The 23,098-nt window shown below is 47.5% G+C and overlaps 1 protein-coding gene across 3 annotated transcripts in view; it reads left to right on the plus strand.

Annotated features, from left to right (window-relative positions):
- CTIF (cap binding complex dependent translation initiation factor) overlaps nucleotides 1–23,098 on the plus strand; it is a 150,437-nt gene that overhangs the window by 47,357 nt on the left and 79,982 nt on the right. For all 3 annotated transcript variants that reach the window (XM_063422701.1, XM_063422699.1, XM_063422700.1), the window contains exons 4-6: nucleotides 5,522–5,595; nucleotides 6,413–6,517; nucleotides 10,356–10,431. In XM_063422701.1, the coding sequence (XP_063278771.1) occupies nucleotides 5,522–5,595; nucleotides 6,413–6,517; nucleotides 10,356–10,431 (255 nt within the window). The remainder of the gene's footprint in view (nucleotides 1–5,521; nucleotides 5,596–6,412; nucleotides 6,518–10,355; nucleotides 10,432–23,098) is intronic.

A 23,098-nucleotide genomic window follows, 5' to 3' on the forward strand; every position in this document is an offset into this window, starting at 1 on the left:
GTGGCAGTGCTGGAGCTGGGACCTGGTCTGTGCCCTGAAATTAGTGGTCTGGACGTGGCTGTTGTGTTGAAAAGCAGTTTGAGTGGTGAATCCTTTTGGCTTTGAAGGCCAAGGTGGCCCTGCCCTTGCCTTAGTCCTTGGCAGTGTCTGCAGAACCTCATGTAGCCCCATGAGAATGTCTGAGACGAGAAACCCTCTTGAAATTGTCGGCTCTCACACCAATCCTAAAACATAGGCTTCCCTTTGTATTTCCCAGATTTTCAGAGTACTTGGAAGAGTTGAATATTCTGCACTTTGTGATATCACGGGGTTTTAATCATTTTAGGTCACTTCAAAAGCCTTTCCCAAGCCTCTTGGCAAAGCTTTTGGAGCATTACCCTGACAATATCCACCTTTCTCCACAAGAACCTTGTGGAGTGTTTGGGTAGAGCTGGTCAGGTGGGTTATTCTGGTTTTCAGATGAGTCATTATGCCTTGAGGGCTGAACAAGAAACCTGCAGTTTGCTTGACAGCACAACAAGTGGGAGAATAAAGGAGAACATCAGGCACAGCTCCTTAAGAGACAAAAATAGTTATTTGTGTAATGTGTCTCCTGGTGAACTACAAGAGTCCTCAGCCGTGTGAATAACTGGACTCCAGCAGTGGGCTGAGCAGTGGGAAAACTGACTGAGAAGTTTATTTGGGCCTGGGAGGGGAATGGAAATGGGAATGGGAATGGAAATGGGAATGGAATGGAATGGAATGGAATGGAATGGAATGGAATGGAATGGAATGGAATGGAATGGAATGGAATGGAATGGAATGGAATGGAATGGAATGGAGTGGAATGGACCCTGAGATTAGCTTGGTTGATCAGAGCACGGTGCTAAAAACACCAAGGTCATGGGTTTGATCTCTGTATGGGACGTTCACTTAAGAGCTGGACTCGAGGGTCCTTGTGGACCCTTCCAACTCAGAATATTATGTGATTCTGTAAAGAATGGAATGGAATGGAATGGAATGGAATGGAATGGAATGGAATGGAATGGAATGGAATGGAATGGAATGGAATGGAATGGAAGGTACCTGCCATCATCCAGTCCAACTCGATTCAAGGCTGACCAAAAGTTAAAGCAGGTTATTAAGGACATTGTCCAAATACCCATCAGCAGCTGTAGAGGATGTGGGGTTGATGAATATGCATCATTAATCCTAATGAAGATAGAGAAGGTAAGTATTATTTTCCCCCATGCATACACCAGAGCACTAGGGCCAAATCTTATCTTCATCAGAGCCTCCCACAGTGTCATGCCTTTGCAATGTATAAATAGAAGGTGTTAAAGGACTCAGAAGAAGCCCCACAATCAGGATGCTGGTCATGGTTGTGTGGGTGCAGGCACGAGTGGCCTGGGAGCTGGAGCTCTCCTGTTCCACCAGGTCAGTGGTTTTGGAGTGTGTGGGAGGGAGTTGTCTGTGGCTAAAGCAACCTGTTTGTTGTTTCCAGGAAGGGTGGGATCACAGCAGCAGTGGGAGCACAGGATCCCGGCCGGGGTCAGGCTCCAGGCAGGGCTCTGGATCCAGGTCTGGCAGCCACAGGAGAAGCAGCCAGTTCAGGCAATCAGCCAAGGTACACCTGGCAGTGACGTGCTGAAGCTGTTTCCTGTGCCTGCTGCTCCTTGGGGGCATCCCCCTCACATGTTTGTGGTGTGTGTCACACGTGGGTGTGGGTGCATGTCAGCTGTGCAGGACACGTCAAAGACCTGCTTAATTCACTCATGTGTGACCCACTGAGGTGTGCTGAGAGCTTTCGCATTGAGGAAGAAGTCCCTGATCAGTTCGTTTAGTGCAGAGGAAATTTTCTGTATTTGAAGTCTCCGAATATTTCAGTTTTGGGAAATCAAGAGATGTCTGTAATTATTTGCTGGCAGGTCTTCATTAGAAGTGGAGATGAGTGGACAGCACATAGATGGTGTTAAATAGTGACCTTGAGTCCAGCTGCTTTCTGTGTGAGCTGTCTGCAGGGCTAGATGGGGAGTGACCTTCATTCCCTGCAAAAGACTGTAAGAATTCACTTTTTATGGTTTTAGGGTCATCCTTGAACTCAGACTAGGGACCATTCCTGTTAGTTTCAGTCTGCCTGTATCCTCCTGTCACTCTTGGAGTCACTCCTTTATGCACATCTGAGTACCAGTTGTGTCAAAAGTGGATGGCAGACTCTGAGGTTTAGAACCAGTGCTCAAAGTCCTGGTCCATTCATCCATTTCATCCTCCTGAAGATCTCAAGGAAACAGCTTTTCCTTCAAGCCATGCTTTGGTGGGAGAGGACCCACAGAACCAGGTTGTATCTAGAAAGTGATGGTCATTTCTGGTGAGACTCAACATATCCTTTCCTCTTTGAGCAGGGATAGTACTGTCTTCCCCAAAACTTCTCTATTTTTATCTGCATTTTTCATATGAAAACTTCCAGTTTTCAACAAGGAAGGCCTGAATTGGAGCCTTTTCAGACAGTTCAGTATCTATCTCATCTTTATTTTCTACCAAAGTGCAGCCAGGGATTGTAGGCAGCTGAGAAGGAGGAAAAGTGGGGGAAGCTCCTCAAGCTCAGAACTGAAAAATGCTTAAGTGGCACAGGATAATCCCTGAATTTATAGCAGGGACCCAGGTGGCCACTTGGTGTTGTTCTGTGTTTAGTGATGATTTAACCTGTTTGCAGTTGTGCAGCAAAGGGCATGATTTCATATTTGTTTTCTGGAGGATGGCAGTGAGGAGAGGCGAGAGGTGGATGCTGAGCTGGGCTTTGGAAAGCTGCTGCGTGCATGCAAATGCTGACTTTGTGGGGAATTTGCTGAAGCTGCATGCATAGTAAACAGCCAGAGTCCACATGGACACGTGCCTGTTTGTGTGGGCAGCTCCAGGGGCTGGGCAGCAGTGGATGGAGGTCATTTATGCTCACAGGGGCAGGAGGACAGAGATTGTGGATGTGCATTTAAACCACACTGTTTGTAGGATCTGTTTCACTGGATGTCTCATTTCTCAGAGTGTTACTCTTGAAAGCATCTCTCTCAATTATCATTCTGAGTGAATTAATTAATTTTCAGCAGTACTGACTTCTTTTTCAGTGAAAAAGATTATCTAAAGCTGAGGGCTGGGTCACTGGGAGCTTCATGTTAAAATTGCTGATGGTTATAATTGCAGTCCTGGGAGGACTGACAGCAAGTCACTGCTTTTCTTAAATACATGCAATTTTTAATCTTTTTTTTTTTTATATACCTGGATTTGGGAATTGGCTTTTTGAAGCCTTATTATTAAGTCTCAGCACTGTGCTGTGAGCATTTCAGTAAGCTCCCTGCAGCACAGGGCTGCAAGGCTGCTCCTGTCCTGTGAGCTGACACAGAGATTGATTCTAAAGACAGGTCACAGAAGACTAAAAGGTGTCTTCAAATGGACACAGGGACTCACGACTTAATGACAAGGTGTGTTATCCCTGGGCTCTGACACTGTCTTTAGTGGAATCTGGCTGATGCTTGGAGTGTGTCCAAGAGGTTATGGGCACATTTTCTAAGAGGAGCAGGTTTGGCTGGGAGAGTCCAGCTGCTGCCTTGGACCTGCCTGACCCCCTCGCCAGCTGAAATTAATTTGTCTGCAGGAAGAGGTTTCTCTTCTTCGTGTGGCAGCTGTGATAACCTGCACATGTGTGCTTCCATTATACTGCATTTGGATGCTTGTAAGGATTTAAAAAAACTACTTCCTCTCCTTGGTGGGAGAAAATCGTGCTAACATTTGCCTAAAATAAAAATCATCTTTTGTAACTTATCATGGGAGTTATTATATATTTCTGGTAGTTTGTTTCTGAGCAGGGAGGTGTCGACTTGCAGATCCCCAGGGGTTAAGATCATAATCCATAAACCCCTTGGAGGAGACTAAAAAGGGAGCAGTGTGTCTGTGTTTGGAGTTTCTAGTGTCTAAATTGGTTGTGCTGGAAATGACTGCAAAGTGTAACCATCTGTTCACTGAGGACATGTGTCCCTGACATTGGTTGGGGTAAGTGTTGTTCACTTTGTGAGCAGATTGAGCTCTGGGACTTCATTAAGAAATGGTCACGTTTTTAATGAGTTTTTAATGTCTTGGTTAATATAACAATCTTGAAAATGACACAAGTTATATGATGGGGAATAGATGGAATCCACCTTCTCTAGCATGTGTTTTGCCAGAGTGGGACCATTTGGAATGAGATGCTTAAATAATCTGAATATGTGCAAGATTGTGAGTAATCTGAATAAGAAATATTGAGGGGAAAATTGGTTAATATGGGACTCCCTATGTGCAATGCATTCAATACATCCAGACTGAGTCAAGTCTGATTTCTTGAATGGTCTTGAATGCCAAAATCCAGCCTGGCCTACTTCACCTGTAGAGAGTGGAGAGGGCAGCCCTCTCTGTGCAGGGAGGACATGTGAGGGCTGATGACTGTGAAGGGGCTTTGGATAACTTTTGTGAGGTCTTTCCTTTAGATGCTCGTGCTTTGGGTTGTCCGTTTTGACAAATGTAGCTGCACAGGACAATTCAAGGTGTTTCACAATTGACTGGAGGTTTTTTTTAATGGCAGTGGAGAAAGACCCTGAGGGTGCTGGTGCCAGCAGCTGGACAGGAGCCCAGGGGTGTCCAGGTGGGCAAGAGGCCACTGGGCTGTCCCAGCCATGGTGTGACACAGCCCCAGGGCAGGGCCTGTCCCCTGGTCTGGCACTGCTGGGGCACCTCCAGAGCTGGGGACAAGAGAGACCCTGAGGGGCTGGAGCATGTCCAGGGCAGGAACGGAGCTGGGAAGGGGCTGGAGCCCCAGGAGAGGCTGAGGGAGCTGGGAAGGGGCTCAGCCTGGAGAAAAGGAGGCTCAGGGGGGACCCTGTGGCTCTGCACAGCTCCTGACAGGAGGGGACAGCCGGGGGGGCTCTGGGAACAGGGACAGGAGAAGGAATGGACTCAAGTAGTGCCAGAACAGGTTCAGATTGGACATCAGGAGGAATTTTGTCACACAGAGGATTGTTAAGCATTGGAACAGGCTGCCCAGGCCATTGGTGGAGTCCCCATCCCTGGAAGTGTTCAAGGAATGCTTGGATGTGGCACTCAGTGTCTGGGCTGGGTGACAACGGGAGATCAGGCACAGCTTGGAGTCAATCTTGGTCTTTCCCAACCTAAATAATTCTGTGATTTTGTGAATCTCAGCCTGCCCCCTGAACCTTGGTGGATCATGGCTGTGGGCAGTGGGGCAGGGGGACAGGTCTGCAGCCAGAGCTGAGCTTGTGCATTGTCTGCTCCATGTTGTGCACAGCTCTGTGTCCCCAGGACTGGAACTGTCATTCCCTGCCTTCACGGTGCACTTCTGCAGCAGGTGAGAGCTCTGTGCATTGCATGGATTCACACAGGAGCACAGGATCCCTTGTGCAGAGCCAAGACACCTCCGTGGCTGGTGGGAGGAGAGGCTGTGCCCTGGTCAGGATTGCTCCATGTGCCTCCCAGCGAGTAATCACCTTTCCATCTCTCCTAGAATGGCAACAAGGAGAGCAACCTTGACATGCTGGGCACAGACATCTGGGCTGCCAACACCTTTGACTCCTTCAGGTAAGCTGGTTTTAAAATGCTTTAAGAGACAGATGGATTCTTAAGATGGATTGTGCCTTGCCTCAGCCCTTGCCAGTGTGTCCATCCTGCAGGTACCCAGGCACCAGAGAATGCCTTGGTAGTGCTGACGTCTCTGCTCCTCCTCCTCCCCATCCCCATCTAGCCTGTGGCACCAAGCACAATCTATTTAAAGCACCCTGTGTGCTTTGGAGAGGCCACTGCATGGATTTGCAGTCCAAACACCTGAAAACATTACCAGTGCAATTGTAGTCACCCCAGAGCTGCACAGGCAAGGCCTGAGTCAGCTCTGAGCTGCTGCTCTGGGATTTCACTCTCCCATTAGTTGGAGGTATCATCATGTGTTGGCTTCTTAGCTGCTGGGAAGAATCAGCTGCTATCTCAGAGTGGGAAAAGCAGTGAAATACCCTTTCTGTTCAGTTTTTTGCATAATCTGCAGGTGTTGAGTCACTGGAGCAGACAGGTTGTGCAGGACCAGAGAGAGCATAATTTCATGGACCTGTTGCAATACCCTCTTGGTACAGAGAGCGAGTACATCTTGCAGGGTGTCTTCTGTATCAAAATTAGAGGCTTAGATCAAGCTGCAAGAGCTCAGCATACCTAAAAAACAAGAAATAATGAAAAGAGATGCGTCAGTGTGAAGGTTCACATCCACGTGCTCTGCAGCAGGGAGTGGTGCTCCCAGAAATGCCAGCTTTCCTTGTCTGCAGGCTCCAGTGTGCCCTCTGCTCTTCAGATCACTGGTGTTTAATTAGCAGTGGACTTCCTTTCTCTGTTTTTCCCTGTTTTTCTCTCCTAGTGGTGCAACGTGGGACCTGCAGCCTGAAAAACTAGATTTCACCCAGTTTCACAGAAAGCTGCGAAACACCTCCAAACACCCATTGCCTCACATAGACAGAGAAGGGTGAGTGCTGTCTCTGCAATACTGTGCTCTCCAGGAGGGTCTCTAACTTCTCCCTTGCTCTAGGAACTCTGGCTTGGTGTCACCCCTCACACAGAGGACATGGGAAGAAGCACTGGACTATTTACAGAGTTTGAGATTGCCATGATCAGTCTGTGTGGCTCCTCTGTCATCCAGTTCTGAGCTGGAGCAGAGTTGTTCTCTGTATTTTTGCATTGCCTGATTGATCTCAGTGTTTAAATAACTCTGGATATGAGTCTCGCAGATCCCAGTGTTCTAAATTTAGGCATCTCTGGATACTGGAGGAAAGATCCCGCCTTAGTACTGACCTGGTTACAGTTCCTGTGAGTGACAGGGCTTCCACTGCTCTTCCCAGCAAGAGTTCAGGGAAGGAGAGAGCATCAATGTGTCTCATAAAACTGTGAAAACATTCAACGGCTCCATTTGGTTGTGACAGCCTCCACAGGCTTCCCTGTTTTTTCTGGATTCCTTACTGGTTGTTGCTTGGTCAAACCAAATAAATGTGTGCTGGCAGCTAGATGGGATATCACCATTTCCCTGCAGATGGAGAAACAATCACTCCCTGGCAGGAGGGTGCAGCCAGGTGGGGCTCAGGCTCTTCTCTTCTCCCCTGTAACAAATGACAGGATAAGATGTAAAGGCCTCAGGTGTAGATTGGGTATTAGGAGCAGTTTCTTCACAGAAAGGGTTGTCCAGCCCTAGCACAACTATCCAGGGTAGGGGTGGAGTCCCCATCCCTGGAGAGATTTAAAAACCATGTGGATGTGGCCATGTCTTGGGGACATGGGGCAGTGGTGGCCTTGGCTAAGGGAATGTTTGGACTTGGTGACCTTAGAGGTCTTTTCCAACCATAACAATTCCATGATTCTATAGATCGGATTTTCCTCACGCTGTCACTCAGAGCATAGAGGAGGGAAAAAAATAGAACAGGTCTAAAAGGTGGGGTTGCAGCTGATGTTCCATCACTGCCATGGTGTTTGCAGGGATGGAAATCTCTTGGAGACATTTTTCTGCTGATAGTTTGGTTTTGGCAAAGTACTGGCTAGTGCCATATGCCTGGTCTGCACATCTTGTTTCAAAGACAGGTTTAGAATTGTTATTAGAACAGTTGATTTGAAAGGATTAGAAGCATCCAGCCAGGCCAGAAATCCCCTACCAGCCCAGGCTCAGCATCTGCAGTAGGCCCCTGTACCATACAGGGACAGGAAGATTCAGACAACCTTTATTTTTCTGCTCTGTAAGTGAGGTTTATAAAGAGCAATTTTCAGAACATTTGGAACAATGTAACACTAAATTCCTAAGTGACTAAGTCTCTTAGTCAAATTCAATCCCATTTTTTCAGATGAGTTGGAAAAATGAGATAAAGGGGTCCCCTGTAAAATAAGATATAACGTGTTTCCTCTGTAACAGAAGATATTATGTGCTCCCTGGTTGATGGCACTTGCCAGGTGATCCTGTCAGTGCTATGTGCAGGCAGGATGGAGCAGGGTTGGTGTTGTGGTTTTCCTCTGGTTCCTGCTGTATTGTGAATGCCCACATTGCAAACAGGTAAAGGAGGTAGTGTGGAGGTGAGATATTTAATCACTCCTAAATATTACAGCTGTAAAAGTGGAGTGAGAATCAGTGTATCTGCAGAAAAGTTAAACAGATGCTGTCAGCACAAAACAGTGCATGTCCCAAAAATGCATGCCATGTAAGTGAGCTGGCTAGAACAGAGGAAGCACAAAGAAAGACAAAATTGTTCTTATTTTTTAACTTCTAAAGCCGACTATGTTGTGCATTCATCAGCTCTCTGTGGTGAATCTGTGCCGAGATTCAGCTTGCTGAGCCTCCATGAATTTCCACCTGCTAGCTAGGCATTTTCCCCTCCTGCTTGAATGGGAAGCTTTTTTTAACAATCTAGCTGTGCAGTGAAAAAAATAATCAGGGGGAAAAAAAAAAAAAAAAAAAAAGGAGTATGCTGTTCAATGTGTGTTTTCAGCACTAAAAGAACCATTTTATTCCTTAGTCTGATCAGTTGCCCAAGCTTGGCCGTGTAGTTGCATCCAGTTGTGTGACCTCAAGTGACTTTTGGTTGGGTGAAGTGTGAAGACATCTGCTTTTATTGCAAGATGCTGTTTTGTGGCATTCTGAATAATCAAAAGTGGAGCATTTAAGAGAAAGCGGGCAACTGTACCGTGTTTCTGACCTGAATTCATCTGGCTTTAATTTCCAATGCTAGCTCTTGCTCTGCTTGCACTCCTCCAGATCAAACATCCTTTTGTAGCTGGTATTTTCATTCCAGGTATCTCCCAGGCACATGTGTCACTTGAGTTTTTCAGGTACTCTAAGGAATTTCTCTACTGCCTCTTTGAAATGCACTGCCTGTGGTCCTGTACCTGGGGCTCAGCCGTGCTGTCTCTAGAGGAAAGCTGCCTTCATCCCCCTAATCCCTGCCTGCTCTTCATCTCCTGCTTTTTTGACACAGTTCATCATCAAAAATTCAGCCTGGGATGGTTCCCACCCTTTTCAGATGATCTTTTCCTACAGTACATTTGTGTTGTGCACCTGCAGCTGGCATCATTTGTCCCCAGATATGTGACATGATTTTTCTCATCTATATAAATGCATACATATAAATATTTTTTCAGATGTATGTTTCAGTATGTGTATGCACACTGTATTTTTACCTTGGTAAGTCAAAGTCAGGATTTCATTTATGATGGAAAGTCAATCGTTGAACACCTCTGATTTCCAATAAATACAGAATCACAGAATGGTTTGGGTTGGAAGGGCTCTTCAAGATCACCTAGTTCAACCCCTCTGCCATGGGCAGAGACACCTTTTACTAAACCAGGGTGCTCAAGTTGATTAAGGTTAATAAAATTCCTTCTCTTGAGCTTGCTGGTTTTTGATCCTGGTACTTTAGCACATGCCATTTTTCTCAAAATTTTCCTCCCATTTTGTCTAATTCCAAGATACGTTTTTGTCTGACTTCTAGGCACTGATCACCTGAGTCTGCTGCTACCAAAGTCTCTATCTTATTTAAACAATATCTTACTTCTAACTGAAAAAAATATTTTATCATATTACATTCTTGCACAATAAGAAAGATCATCATTGTTGTTTATGAATGTAGTAGGACAGTATTTATTGACCATTCTTTTCTTTTTCTGTATCATCACAAACTCTTTGCATCCAGCTAGTAATTATCTTTGGATTGTTTTTTTCCTTTCTTGTTCCAAGAAAGTCCTCCAGCTGCCAGTTCTGCGTATGCTGTGTGAGTGCTTGACTTCCCATCCCAATTTCTTTGTCTTTCAAATTGTCTGTTTATATTTATATCTGTTGCTGCTTCCTGTCTGAGATGTGTGTTTACGCTGATTTTCCTCACCTTTCTCAGCAGGGGAGCTGGAGCTCCCCTGGAGATGAGCAAATGAGCAGTGCTTCAAAGGAAACGTTTTTCATTATTCTTCTTGTGCTCTCATTTCTGCTGTCCAGGTGGGCTGTGCTTTCAGTTTTACTTGGTCTGGAAATCCAGTGACCCTGGGTTCGGGGCTGCCTTTTGGTTTTCTCACTGCTGCTACTACCAAAAGTGTTTGCAAGCTGTGGCAGATGGTGCAGGTGGAGAGGACTGAGCAAAGCATTTAATTTTGTATTAACAGCTTTACGCCTGCGTGGGAGTGTTTTGGAGGCACAGCACACTTGCTCCAGAGAGAGCCTCTTTGTTTCCATGAGAGGCCTTTGCAGTAGCAACTGATATTCCCCTTGTGCCGTAATAGAAAATTAACTGTGTCTCCAGCAAGTTTTCACATGCTTTTGTTTTGTTTTCCTCTTGCCACAGGCTCGGAAAGGGGAAATACGAGGATGGTGACAGCATCAACCTGAACGACATAGAGAAAGTCCTTCCAGTGTGGCAGGTAGGTGATGAGGACGGTGGGGACCAGCAGCAGCACCTTCCCTGTCTTGTATTCCCTTAGGAAACCCTCCTCAGGAGTGGGAAAGGTGCTGGGCTGTGGTCCTTTGGGGGCTGGGATGGAGATTTATGCCCATGGTTTCAGGTGTTAGTGCTGGGCAAGTTACCACACAGACTTCGTTGGGGGGTGATACTCTGAGGGCAGTATATACCTATATATGTATATTTGTGGATGTACACAGGGCTCATATGCTGAAGAAAAGGAGATTCTGAAAAGCATCAACCCCTCTTGACAGCTCCAGAATAAATTGCTGACAGGAAGCCAGCGGTGCCTGTGTGCTCAACCAGGTACTGCCTGTCTGGGGCAGTGCCCACATTTGTATGCAGTGGTAATCCACACGTGTGTTTTCTCCAGCCTGTTCTTTCCCCAGATCTCTCTTTACAGTTTTGTCAGTTCTAGCCAAATGACCTCTGATGCATGGATGTTGGGGAATAGCAGGATGAGACCTCACAGATTAGAAGTTACATAGAATAAGTCAGTTTGCCAGCATCATATAGTTTTCCATTTTACAGAGCCCTAGCCCTCGAAGGAGCTGAGTTCCCTGAGCTAGGCAAGTTTCTGAGGATGCTCAGTGTGTTTCTGCTGAAACCTCTTTGCCTCCAGAGGCCAGGATGAAAGCATCTCATGTGCTGTGTTAGTGTTACCCGTTTCAGTGCTGAGCCAAGAGCTCTCTGGGCTTCTTGCTCACGCATCATGTGAGGAAAAGCTTTGCTCATCCCGCAGACCATGTGACAATCTGCCTTACTGTTTCTTTTGGGTGAGCTATTTGGCACTGAACACACGAAGGAGGGGAAAAGGGCAGCTGACTTTGGCAGGGAGGAGCACTGCCTGCAGCTGCTTCCTGCTCAGTCTCTTCCATGTTTGGTATGTCTGGACTTTAGGTCACAGGGAAAAAAACTTCAGGTTCAGCTGATACATTTTCTCCATTAATTCTGCAAGATAAGATTCGTTTCCTCAGGGAATAATTGGAAATGAAGAATCAAACCATCCTTGGTGCGAGGGGCTGATTACCTTCAAGAGTGTTTTAATCAACAGCTGTTAAATAAGCCAGGTCCTCCTGGTCTGGTTATCATTTCATCATGTCATAAGAGTGCATTGAATACAGTGAATTAATTCCAATATATACACTAATATCTGTCTCAATTTTTAGTGTGACATCTCTAAGCTGGAAGACATAGTGGGAATGCTGGATTTGATGTTTTGTTTGTGCCTCGTGGCAGCATCGTGCAGCGCTGCATTAATTTGCAGATGTGCTTACCTTGGCATGTACAGCCAGTCATACGTGTCTGTGGGAGCTAGGACCCAGGTGGCTCTGGGTGAGGCTTTATCTTGTTCAACATGGACAAGTGAAATACTTGCAGGCAGCTGGTTTAATCCTGACATATCATTGTTAACTGGATTTGAATGCAACCGTGCAATGCTGACAGTGATTTTACTGCTCTTTATCCCTTGTTTTAAATGGCTCTGTGGAGCAGTGGGGAGGGGGGCATAGGGGAAGATATTCCCTTGTGTGAGCCTGGGAAAGGAAAATCCCTCACCCCAAAGGATTGTGCCATGCTGTTATGTTTGGGTTGCTCCTGAAGAAGAGGCTTTTCAGGTTGGTGGTACATAAACTCCTGTTCTGTCTGTGTTTGAGAGCTCATGGGTTGCTCACAGCAGGCGTGCCCAGGTGGAGGGGCCAATCTGAGCATCCTCTAGCCCCACTGGGGTGGTCTGAGCATCCTCCAGTGTGACTGAACCAATCCAAGATTCCTCCAGCACGGAGGATGGAAATAGGGATGGAAATGTTTCACTGCTGGGTGTGCTTCAGCAGCCACTGAAAGGTTAAAATCACCACATTTGAGAGAGGCAGGGAATCTTGCAGGCTCCTTGGAGATTTGTGTGCCTTTGGTGTTAAGGTGTGATGGACATAGGACACAAATCTAGAACTAGTCTCCAGCATACATCCAGGTCTGTGTGGGTATCTGCAGACAGATGCAGAGATGTCCCTAATTAAGCAGAATATTCTGGTTGTGGTGGGTTGAGCAGACTGTTCTGGATATCTGGGTGTTAATATCCCTATACATGAGTTTTTCTGCTGGAATCTATCAATAGTATGTAACAAAATATTGCAAGGAAAACCTATGACTATTTGACAATTAAAAGGTTAAAAAATAAACAAAACAAAACAATCCCAAGCGACCTTTCCCCAGATCCTCTTCTTTTGTTTGGAATTCGTGCATCCCAGTCCCTGGGGATGCTCTCACAGCACGGTGTGCTCTGCCATCTCGTGGACGTGCACAGGCCTCACAACTGCTTCACACATCTCGTAATTTGAAGCTTTCTCTTGCCCCATCCTTTCAAAATCCATCTGAGGCGCTCGTTTTTACTGGTGAATAGGTTTTTATTTTTGAAAGCTTCATGGCTAGGAGCCATGAGGTCATTGCCTTGGCTCAGCTCATGAGCCATAACCTCTTCATCTCTCCTTACTAATAAGAGTCTGCAGAAGGATTTGGGCACTAATCCACCAAAGTGCTGCCAAAAACGACTCTTTTGAAGGTGAGTGCTCTCCATTCATAAGATCTGCTCTTTACTGCACACCAGGGAGCATCTGCTGCATAGGGAGGCACAGCTCAGGTGCAGAAAGAATATTTTTCATCCTCTCCATTTTCAGATCAGCTGTTTTGTTGAAGGAGACCACATAACCACCTTGGCGTCACGAAGACGTCACAGGGAGGGCTGAGTCAGGCTGCCTCTGGCTTTTGCTCCCTTTGGCAAATGCTTGGGAAGTCTTTCAGGCCTGGATGTGTCACATCCAAGTACTCTGGTCCCAGATTTAGTCTTCAGAGTCCTTGGCAAGCAAGCCCTTGGCAAAATCTACACTTACCAGAGAAAATGACCCAAGAGGTCATGTTCTGCAAGATCACAGGATCATGGAATGGCTTGGGCTGGAAGGGATCTTAAGGCTCATCCCCTTCTTATCCCTCTTCCATGGGTCACCTTCCACTGTCCCAGGTTGCTCCAAGCCCTGTCCAGCCTGGCCTTGGACACTTTCCAGGGATGGGGCAGCTACAGCTGCTCTGGGCAAGACCCACCCTGCTCCTTCCTGTGAAACTGCTGTAATTCACCAAGGGCACAGGAGGCTGCCTGTCTCAGGGGTGTGCTGTGAATGCTGCTAGACACCAGCAGAGATTTTTGGGACGTGTCCCAAGTGGTTTCTGGACTTGTGTATTGCAGAGTTTGGCTTTCACTTTGCTGGACTCATGCCTTTGGGATGGGCTTGCCCAAATGCTGGGAATGTGCCTTCACTGCCCAGCTGCTCCTTATCTTGTGTTTTTAGCGGGTAGAAATGTGGCACTTCTGAAAGGCATATTGGGCTTTATTGTTGTAATGAGATGAACTTGGAAGATAGCATTGATATCATTTGGTTTGGCATCTTACTGCCTTCAGCTCACCTCCTTCTGTTTCCTTACTGATTCCTGACCCTTTTTGTCATATGCTTGTAGTTACAATAAACTGCTTGTTTCTTTTCTGGCTGCAGTCATCCTCCAGCTTCCTTGTTGGAAGAGAAACAAGGGAGAAGCTCCTTAGGAGAAAAACTCTTTAAGTTGCACACATTCCTCTTAGCACCACTGTGTTCCTGGTTTTGTCCAAACAGGATTAGAAGCACCAGGATTCCTGATCCGGTTTGTAATTCAGCCTATGGGTGCTTAGGCAAAGAGATTTGTTATTTAAACTCTTTACACATGCCTGTGTTTGAAAGCAGGAGCAAGCAAGCTGCAGATTATTTTTCCAGCATTGACGTTATTCTGCTTTTCTCCTGGTGCTGGAGAACCACCTGAATTGAGGCACCCACAGGCAGCCTCACCCATTTACCTTGGGACCCCTCCTCACCAACAAGAATTTTCAAATCAGACCTTACAGTTCAGTGTGGAGATTGTGTGAGTAAAGGTGGGACCTGTGCTTGGGCTGGGCCCTGCCCCAGGTGAGGCATGGACACACTGGGACATGGTTTGTTGCACCTCAGTGTAGAGATCTAGGAGGGGCTGGATGATTCCCAAGTCCTTTCCCTGTCAGCTCTGTAGGGTGCAGAGATGGACCAGTTCACATGGGGATTTGGTCAGATGTGGAAGGTTCCTGAAGAGAGATGAGCCACCCCAGGTGTCCAGGAGGAGAGGATAGGTCATGGGTGAGCAAGCCCTCCATTGTTACTCTGCAGGTGAGAGGGGAGATTGGTGTCTAGTACTGCTGTGAGGGCTTGTTCCTGGACCCTGCAGATCCCTGCTCCTTCCAGGGAGGTGGTAGCAGGAGAACAGGTTCCTTTGCAGCTCACAGACAGGTCTTTGATGGTGTGGTGTTATTTGCTATCACCACACACTGTTGTCACCTCGCCCCCTCCTCTCTTACCTGCTCTTTCTACACTGCAAGGCTGGGCAGTTCTCATTTTTCCCAGCACATTAGGCACCTCTCCTCTTTCACAGCCTTGGCCGCAGCAGTGTGGCCCTCTCCTGGCAGGCTGTTGTGTGCTGGGGGATCTGGGGTGGGCTGGTCCCTCTGCCTGGCATCCCCTCCTCTGGGAGGGGCCAGGTCCATGGGTGTGTGCTTCCCGTGCTCTGTCCCTGCTGTCACTCACGGGCTCTAATCCTGATGTCCTTTATGTGTCCACCACTTATGAAAAGGTTGGAGTGCCTCCCTAGGAGCCCCAAAAAGGGGGGATTACTTCTTCCTGCCCCCAGTGCCTGCTGGAGTCTGCCCAGAGTGTGTAGGCACAGCACTGCCTTCAGAGGTTTCTTGCCTGACAAGCCCATATCCCAAGGGTCTTTCCAATACAGTAACAGCTAAAACCACTGTGGAAAGTCCCTGTCAAAGAGCCAGGAAGACTCACTTGAGTATAGATCACAACACATTGGGAGTCAGAGCTCTGCTCCTAAGTAAAAAGCTTCTAGTTTTCCATGGTTTCCAGTGAGACACAGACTTTCTGTGGCCCTTTTTTGTTGCATTTACCCCAGCTGACAGTGACCCCCCCACCTGGGGCAGAGAGGGCAAACTCCTGTGGCCACCTGTAGCCCCTCCAGCATCACTCCCATGCCAGAGTTAAGGCCACCATAGCCAAGAACGAGGCCACAGAGATCTCCAGAGCTCTGGGAAGGTCTGGGCCGAGACCGTGTAATGCCCCTCACAGGTTCCCAGGGACATGGGCTCTGGTGGCAGAGCACAGCCCCTATGATCCCTGAAGGTTATCAGCCCCTGAGGGTTTCATCAGATGTGCAGGAAAGGGAAGATCTTGTAGTAGGTTTTTCAGATGATGATGGTCTTCCATACCAAGAATCAGAAATGTTGGAGTTGGAAATGACCCATAAGATCACTGAGTCACACCATTCCCCCAGCTCTACAAAGGCCACCACTAACTCATGTTCTCAAGTGCAACATTCCCATCCCTCCAGGGATGGGAATTCCACTACTGCCCTGGGCAGGCTGTGCCAGGGTCTGATAGTCCTTTCCATTAAGAATTTTTTCCTAATATCCAATTTCCTACTACCATATGATAGCCTTATTCAGTTTATAAACAAAACACTGGAGAAATGGCCAGGAACTTTAATGTTTCCATCATTGTTTTCTTATTATCATTATTATTTTTCTCATTATCATTTTTATCATGATTAAAATTGTTATTGTTGCTGTTACCATTATCATTATTATCGTTATTATTGTTGTTGTTATCATCATTATTATGGCTCAGAGTGGGTTCCTGATTGTGGAAAATGAGATGGGCTCTCCCTTCTCAGGGCTGGTGTTACTCTTTGGCTGTCAGGCAGACGTTGCAGTGCTGATTCACAATTCCTGGGGGTGTCTTCCCAAACTGGTGGGCATGGAGATGCTGTTTCGTGGTGGCTCCTGGTGCTGCTGCTGATCAGCTGGTCAGAATCCAGGGTCAGGGCAAAGCTGCTGTGCTTGCCAGGATAGGAGACACTGGGGCGTTCTCACACCCCAGCTGGATGGACTGGTCAGGGGTTTGGGTTTGGGATGAGCAGGGAGGGAGGGTGGAAGGGACGAGGGTGGTCCCTGCTGCAGCTCTGAAGTTTGGCAGTGTTTGGTGGCAGAGGGGAGCCTTGCAGCACTAGAGGGCACTGCGGCCCCGCTGCATGGCCCCGGAACACTGCTCTGGGCAGAGGAAGTGAGGCTTTTCCAAAAGCTTTTCCCAGGCAGAAACCCCAATCTGCAGTGTCTCTCATCAGGTTGAGCTGCTCTCCACCCACATGTGTCCACCTCGGGCTCGGAGTGTGTGTCCAGCGTGGGGAAACCTGCAGGTGTTTCTCTGTACTTGGGGCTGAATTTGGGTGTGAGCTGCACTTTGGCTTCGAGCAGAATGAGGTTAAAAGTGAAGGCATCTGTGACCCCCTCAGTTACCAAAGCCCTGAGGGGGGCTGGTTCTTAGGGCTTGTCCCATCTCAGGACTCCCTGGAAATCCCACCTTTGCCCACACAATCCTCCACTCCGCGTGTCTCCCACGGGATGCTCCAGCAGGGCTCAGCCTGGCACAATGCTCCTCGCAGCAGAGCAGTCCCAGGTGTGCTCAGGGGTTCTCCCTTTCTCTGGAGGTGCTGCTGCCCTGTCAGGGGTAGGATGCTCTCCTGAACCACCCACATTTCCACCTGTCCCTGTCCCCCAGTACCTTGTACCCCCCCAAGTTAAAGACATGCTGGCCTCAGGAGGAGGGAGATGGGGACCACGGGTTGCCCACTGCTGGGCCACCTCTGTTCCTTAGACCCCAGTTTGCCAGCCACTGGTTTGTACCACAAAATGAGATTAATAATGGGATGTGGGCAGCTTTGCAGCTTTTCCTCGGGCTGAGATGGCAGAGGGGTGGACACAAAGAGATGTTGGGACCAGGCTGGGTGTACCAATAGGAGGTGGTAGGTTTTGGGACCAGGGACCACAAAGAAATAGGAGTATGGGAGAGCTGTTCCTGGGAGGATGATGAAGAAGGATGCTCTGTTCTACTTTTAAGGAGTCCACAAGTAGTTTTAGTCCTGTGAACTGCAGTTTTCTGGATAATTAACTGGTTTGGGTAAGGGGAATTGTGCTGGGGTATAAATAACAGCTCAATAGGCATTTCAGGCTCAAAAATGTCACCACATTATGCTCTGGCTTAAACACACCAGGGAGCTACTTGGATTTTTCCCAGCTTTACAGCTGACTTCCCTTTCAGAAAGGTTTGCTTTTATGCAGCTATATAATATCCAAAGCAAACCTGTTTTGGTTTTTCCCAGTCATTTCTATAGACTCCAAAACACACCCCTTAAATCCTGCCTGAATTTTGACTTCTCAATAATGTTACATTTTCTTCTCCTTTGTTTTCTCAGGGGATTCATTAGAAAACTGAGAGGGGTTTTGCTGCACTCCCTTGAATTTGCCAAATATTTTCTTGCAACGTGGAAGTAATGTGGAGGAATTATTAAAAATTTAAAACATTATGAAAAGTAGCCAAGAAAAAAAAAAATCCAGGTTTCTAAGGAATCCAAGTAAAAGCCTCAATGTCGCTTTGGTCAAGCAGCTATTTCTTCTGGCTTGGCTATTTCCACATCCCCTTCCCCGCTCTCTGTAAAAGAGATGAATTTTTAATAAAATGAATGGAAGGAAGGAATTTTCTCTCAAAAAAAAAAGCAGACATACCACAGGACCTGAGAAGAGAAACGTGCATACATCCCCGTTGTCAGAGGGACCTGGAGAGCCTAGAAACACCTCGCTCTCTAAAAATCCTGCTAATGGGGGATGTCCTCGTCCCTGGTCTGAGAAAATAGGAGGTTAATGTTTCCTGTCCCATTTATAAATTTCTTCTTAACCAGAAGATGCTCCCCCACCCTTTTCTGCTGCCTTTCCTCTGATGTTGTGGGAATAGAAAGTAATACAATAAATGAGACCAGAAGTTCTTAAAATGCGAATTTCCTGCCCGGAGGCAGCAGGTAAGTGAATCCCATTCAGCTTGGAGAGATGTATATATAGCTATGGGTGTAAATATAGGTATTCAGTGGCAGGGTAAGTGTTTATTGCAATGCAGGGTGGTTTGGTCAAAGATTGTCATTTAAGTGGGAAATTTATTGCTGCACACGACGCCTGGATGTCTCTTCCACGGGGAAAATAAAGACTGTTTATGAAGGGATTAAATGATGCCCTTGCTGTGGTAGCAGACCAAGCTCTGTAACCCAGAGGTCCTTTTAGTCCTACGTTTGTATTGTCCCTCTTTTCATGATTTTAAAAGTACTTTTGGTGGTCGAATTTTTTCAAGATCATAAAATGATTTGGGATGGAAGGGACCTTAAAGATTATATTGTTCCAAGTCCTCTGCCATGGGCACAGTCAATTTCCACCAGACCAGTTTGCTCAGAGACCCATCCAGCTTGACCCTGGGACACTTCCAGGGATACTCCATTATCCTCTCTGCTGGCTCTGGAAATGGCTCAAATGTGCACATGCTGGCATGGTCAGTGAAAAAAAGCTCTGTGGCCTCCCCAAAATGCCTTTGCTGGATGGTGGGCTTGAATGATTTCATTTGGGCTAAAAGGAATAGTGAGTGGGATGTGGTCTCCACACTTTTGGCCACACGGCACTGCCCCCATGTCCATGTCTGCCAGGGTTATTCCTGTTTATCCTTCTCCTGTTCCTCCTGTTGTGGAGAAACTCCTCATTGTTGGCTTGCTTTCTTTTTCATTCTATTTTTTTTAATAATTCTTGTAATGTATGAGCAGAGAAACCACTGGAGAATGATAAAGCTTCATTTCTTCCTGCTTTTGTGACCCACTTCATTATTTCGTTTCTCATTGTATATTCTTCTGAGGCGCCCTGTCCAAACGGAAAGAAAATATGTGTGGTTATAGGAGCTGTTTGTTTCCCTTTGGCTGGGAAAAGTAAGACCCCTTGGCTGGGCAAAATAAGCAGGTATCATGGAAGATATGGACTGCTTCTGCTGATTAGTTCTGGGGATGGGACTTCTGATATTTGCTCCATCATGTGTCTGTGAGCAACATTATTTCCTAAAGCTGGTGGGCTGTGAGTGTCTCCAGCTGGCCAGCCTTCCTCTTGGTGCTCTGCACAAATAAAATATAAAAATACCTATTCCTTAAGTTTAGGTTGCTGTATATTTTTTAGATGAGAATGAGAAGATTTGGGGTCAGTAGTTACATGTATGTGATTTGGAGAAGCAGCAGGAGAGATGAGACACCCTGTCTTGTTGTTCCATGATTGTTCCACAAAATAATCCGGACCAAAGGCAGTTTTTAAAATTCAAGTGTGAAAAACAGATTTGCCCATGTAATTCAAAAGAAAACATGAGTTCAGGATGATCTCCTGGTTTCCAGCCTGATGGCAGCATCCCACTGCTGCTGCTGGACACCTTGGACACACCACAGAATGACAACTGTGGCTGCTCTGCTCCAGCCTTTGGGCCTGTGATTAGTGAAAGTTTGGGTTTACAAAGTTTTCTTCTAGTTTGGGTTGTTCCCATCCCTCTTGGCGATGGAGCTTGTTCAGCCCTGCCTGCAGGATCTTACAACTGCTTGACAGGAGAGTGTTGCAGGGGAGAGTCAGTCTGTTCTCCCACATAACGAGCTACAGGACAAGAGGAAACAGCCTCAAGTTGTACCAAGGGAGGTTTGGTTGGATATTAGGGAAAAACTTCTTCATGGGAAGGGTTGTTAAACGTGGAAATGTGTTGAACAGTGCAGTGGTAGAGTCATGATTCCCTGAAGGGATTTAAAAGCCACGTGGATGTGGCACTTGGGGACGGACATGTGATGGGGTGGACAGTGCTGGGGGAATTTTTAGGCTTAATGATCTTAGAGAGGTCTTTTCCAACATAAATGAGTCTATAATTGTATGAGTCTGTCTCTGGTGTAGGCAGTGCTGAGAGACACCAGGATTGCCTTGTGGTTGTAACAACCAGCTAAGCCTGAAGGTTGTGGAGAACCTGGGGAGTAGGCAGGTGGCTGTGGGTGGTGGCTGATCTCCTAGGTGCAGCCAACATTGCTAAAAAATCATCTCCTCACACGCAGATTTCGATCTGCAAGCTCGGTGGTGCATTTTGATACCTGGATTGTTGTGATGAGGTCTCCACTTGTGCTTTGTTTTGCTGTCAGAGCAAAGCCAGCCCCGTGTGCCTCAAGGCTTTGAGAGGCGGTGCAGTCCCTGCGCTCCCTGAGCCGGCAGTGTCCTGGCACAACAGGTCACCACCCCGATAAGCACAAAGGCAAGGAGTCTGGCTGAAATGGTATTTCAGCCAGAAAGAGCAAAGGGGGTAAAAAAGCACCCTGACCATCAGTATGTGAGTGGCCACCTTTGCGTTGTGCCATCTCAATATCGGCTTTCTATTCTATTTTTTTTTTTTTATGGTTGGCTTAACAATTAAAAGGCTACACTGCACTTTGGTTTTTCCAGTCTGCTGCATCGTGTGACCCCAGTGACTCTGAGCTAAGCCTCGTTATATAATGGCGGGGTGTTTTTTTGGAAAACCTCCATATAATCCTTTCGGAGCAGAATTTGCTGTTTTTGTTTTCTTTCATATCGTCGTCTTGTTTCCCTCCTCCGCCTACCCCTTCCCCGGCGGGCGCACGCTGGAGGCGTCAGTCTGGGAGCAGGGTCCTTTCTTCCCTTCTTTTTTTTTTTCCCTTTTTTTTTTTTTTTCAAATCTGTAGAGAAAGGAAAAAAAAAAAAAAGGTTTATTTTCGTTTGCTTGGGTTACAGCGCCTTTCCCCACTGTCGGGGGGAAGGACTACGTGATGTGCAGCAGGTATTTTGTGAATGGAGCACAACCCTGTGACTCCCCGTCGCTTGACCGAAGGGGGAGGCAGGGGAAGGAGAAAGAAAAAAAAAAATAATAAAAACCACCACCCAGTGACTCCATCTGACTCGTTTTGGCTGGAAAACTTTTTCAGCGCCGTGGTTCTTAAGCCAGGAGGAAGCTTTCTTCTGGCCCAAGAACAATAAAGGGGTCAGCAGCCTGATCCTCCCTCCTACACCCTCTTCCTTCCATTGTGAGGGGTCTGTGCAAATATCCCAGGCTGCTTCTGCTGGGGCCTGAGGGACCTGAGCCGCACATGTGACATTAAAGAGAGACTCCGCGAGCTCAGTAATCCTGCGAAAAGGAAAAAAAAAAGAAGAAAGAGAAAACAAAATGAAGTCTCAGAGGAGCTCTATTTCTGGTGTAGTGTTATGCCTGGAGAAGTTACCGATGGGTGTTTCTCATGGTGGGGGGAAATCCGTCCCTTTACCCTGCTTAGGTGCTCCTTCACCATGCCACAGCAGCATCTTCCCCATTTACTCAACAAATGCACACCCAGGAAAGGTGAACCCTCATGTCCCACCAGCCCTGCACCTCCTCCATTTCTTGGTTTGTCCAAGAGGGGGAATTTAGTGCAGGTGCAAAGCCTGTGTGCTGCAGGTGTGCAGTCTCCAGCAAGGATGGGGCTGAAGGAGGCCCAGCTGCTTGACATGTTATGCTTGTTCCAGGGGTTCACCACCACCTGGCAGCACTCAGCTTTTCAAGCCAGCACTTTTAATAAGACTTACTTCTCAAATGTGTATCACAAACCATGAAAGTCTGAGCCAGCAATCCCAAGGGTAAAAGGTCTTCAGGAGGTGCCGTGGAGCCACAGCAATGTGCCCACCACTCCTGTCTGTCATGGAAGCCAATGGCATCTCTCTGGGAAGGAGGTCAGACACTGGTCAGAGGGCTGCTGTGGTTTCCGAGTTATTTCTCATGAATCCAGAGCAGTCACAAAGCTTGCAGCCCACCCTAGGTTCTGCCACCATGAGGGTTCTCTTTCCAGGTGATACCTGCCAGGCTAGATGGTATCTCCTCCCAAACAAGAAGGTGGGACCTGTGGCCTTCTAAGAGAAGTCAAGCTCAACGCAGGAAGCCACATCACACACCGAAAACGTGATGCATTTGCCAGAGGGAGAGCGTGTCACACTCATCAAGTTGTAGGAACCCACCTTCTGTTGGTTTTCTTTGACACGCTCACCCGTCTAACAGCGCGCGTGACCTCGCCCGGCCGCGTCCCGGCCCGCGGGCCCTCGGCACCGCGCGGGTGGCGGCAGCGGCGGCCTCGCCGTGAGGCGGCTCCTGCCGTTATCATCTCCTCGATAATGCTCCGAGGCCGGCCAGGGCCAGGATTTCCTCGTGCTGCAGAGCCTTCCTGAGGATCAGCCCTGCGAGCGGCGGAGGAAGCGGCCGCTGCGAGATCGCTCCCGGGCTGCTGGATGGCCGACTTCAAACGTACGTGCGACCTGACATGATCTGAGGAGCGCCGCGCCGGCTCCTCGCTCCCCTCGGCACGGCGGGCGGGTGGAAACTCCTCTTCTCCTGCAAGGGCTCCAAGAGCTGAAAGGAGACCAAATATGGTTATGAAAGCTTGTCAGAGATGGGGGAGAGTTGTCCCATGTCTTGCCTGGAATCCTGAGGGAATGGCGAGAACGCTCACGGCCAGGCTGGAGTTCATGGTCTCACCTCCACCCCTCCTGCAGTGCCACAGTGTTGGGTCTACTCAAGCTACACATTTTCCTTTAGTTGAAAGGAAGACCATTTGTAGTTCCATTTTTAATTTCTTAGGCAAACAGATTTGTTATTTACTCTTGT

Source organism: Prinia subflava, chromosome Z (genome assembly GCF_021018805.1).
Source record: "Prinia subflava isolate CZ2003 ecotype Zambia chromosome Z, Cam_Psub_1.2, whole genome shotgun sequence".
Lineage (NCBI taxonomy): Eukaryota > Metazoa > Chordata > Aves > Passeriformes > Cisticolidae > Prinia > Prinia subflava.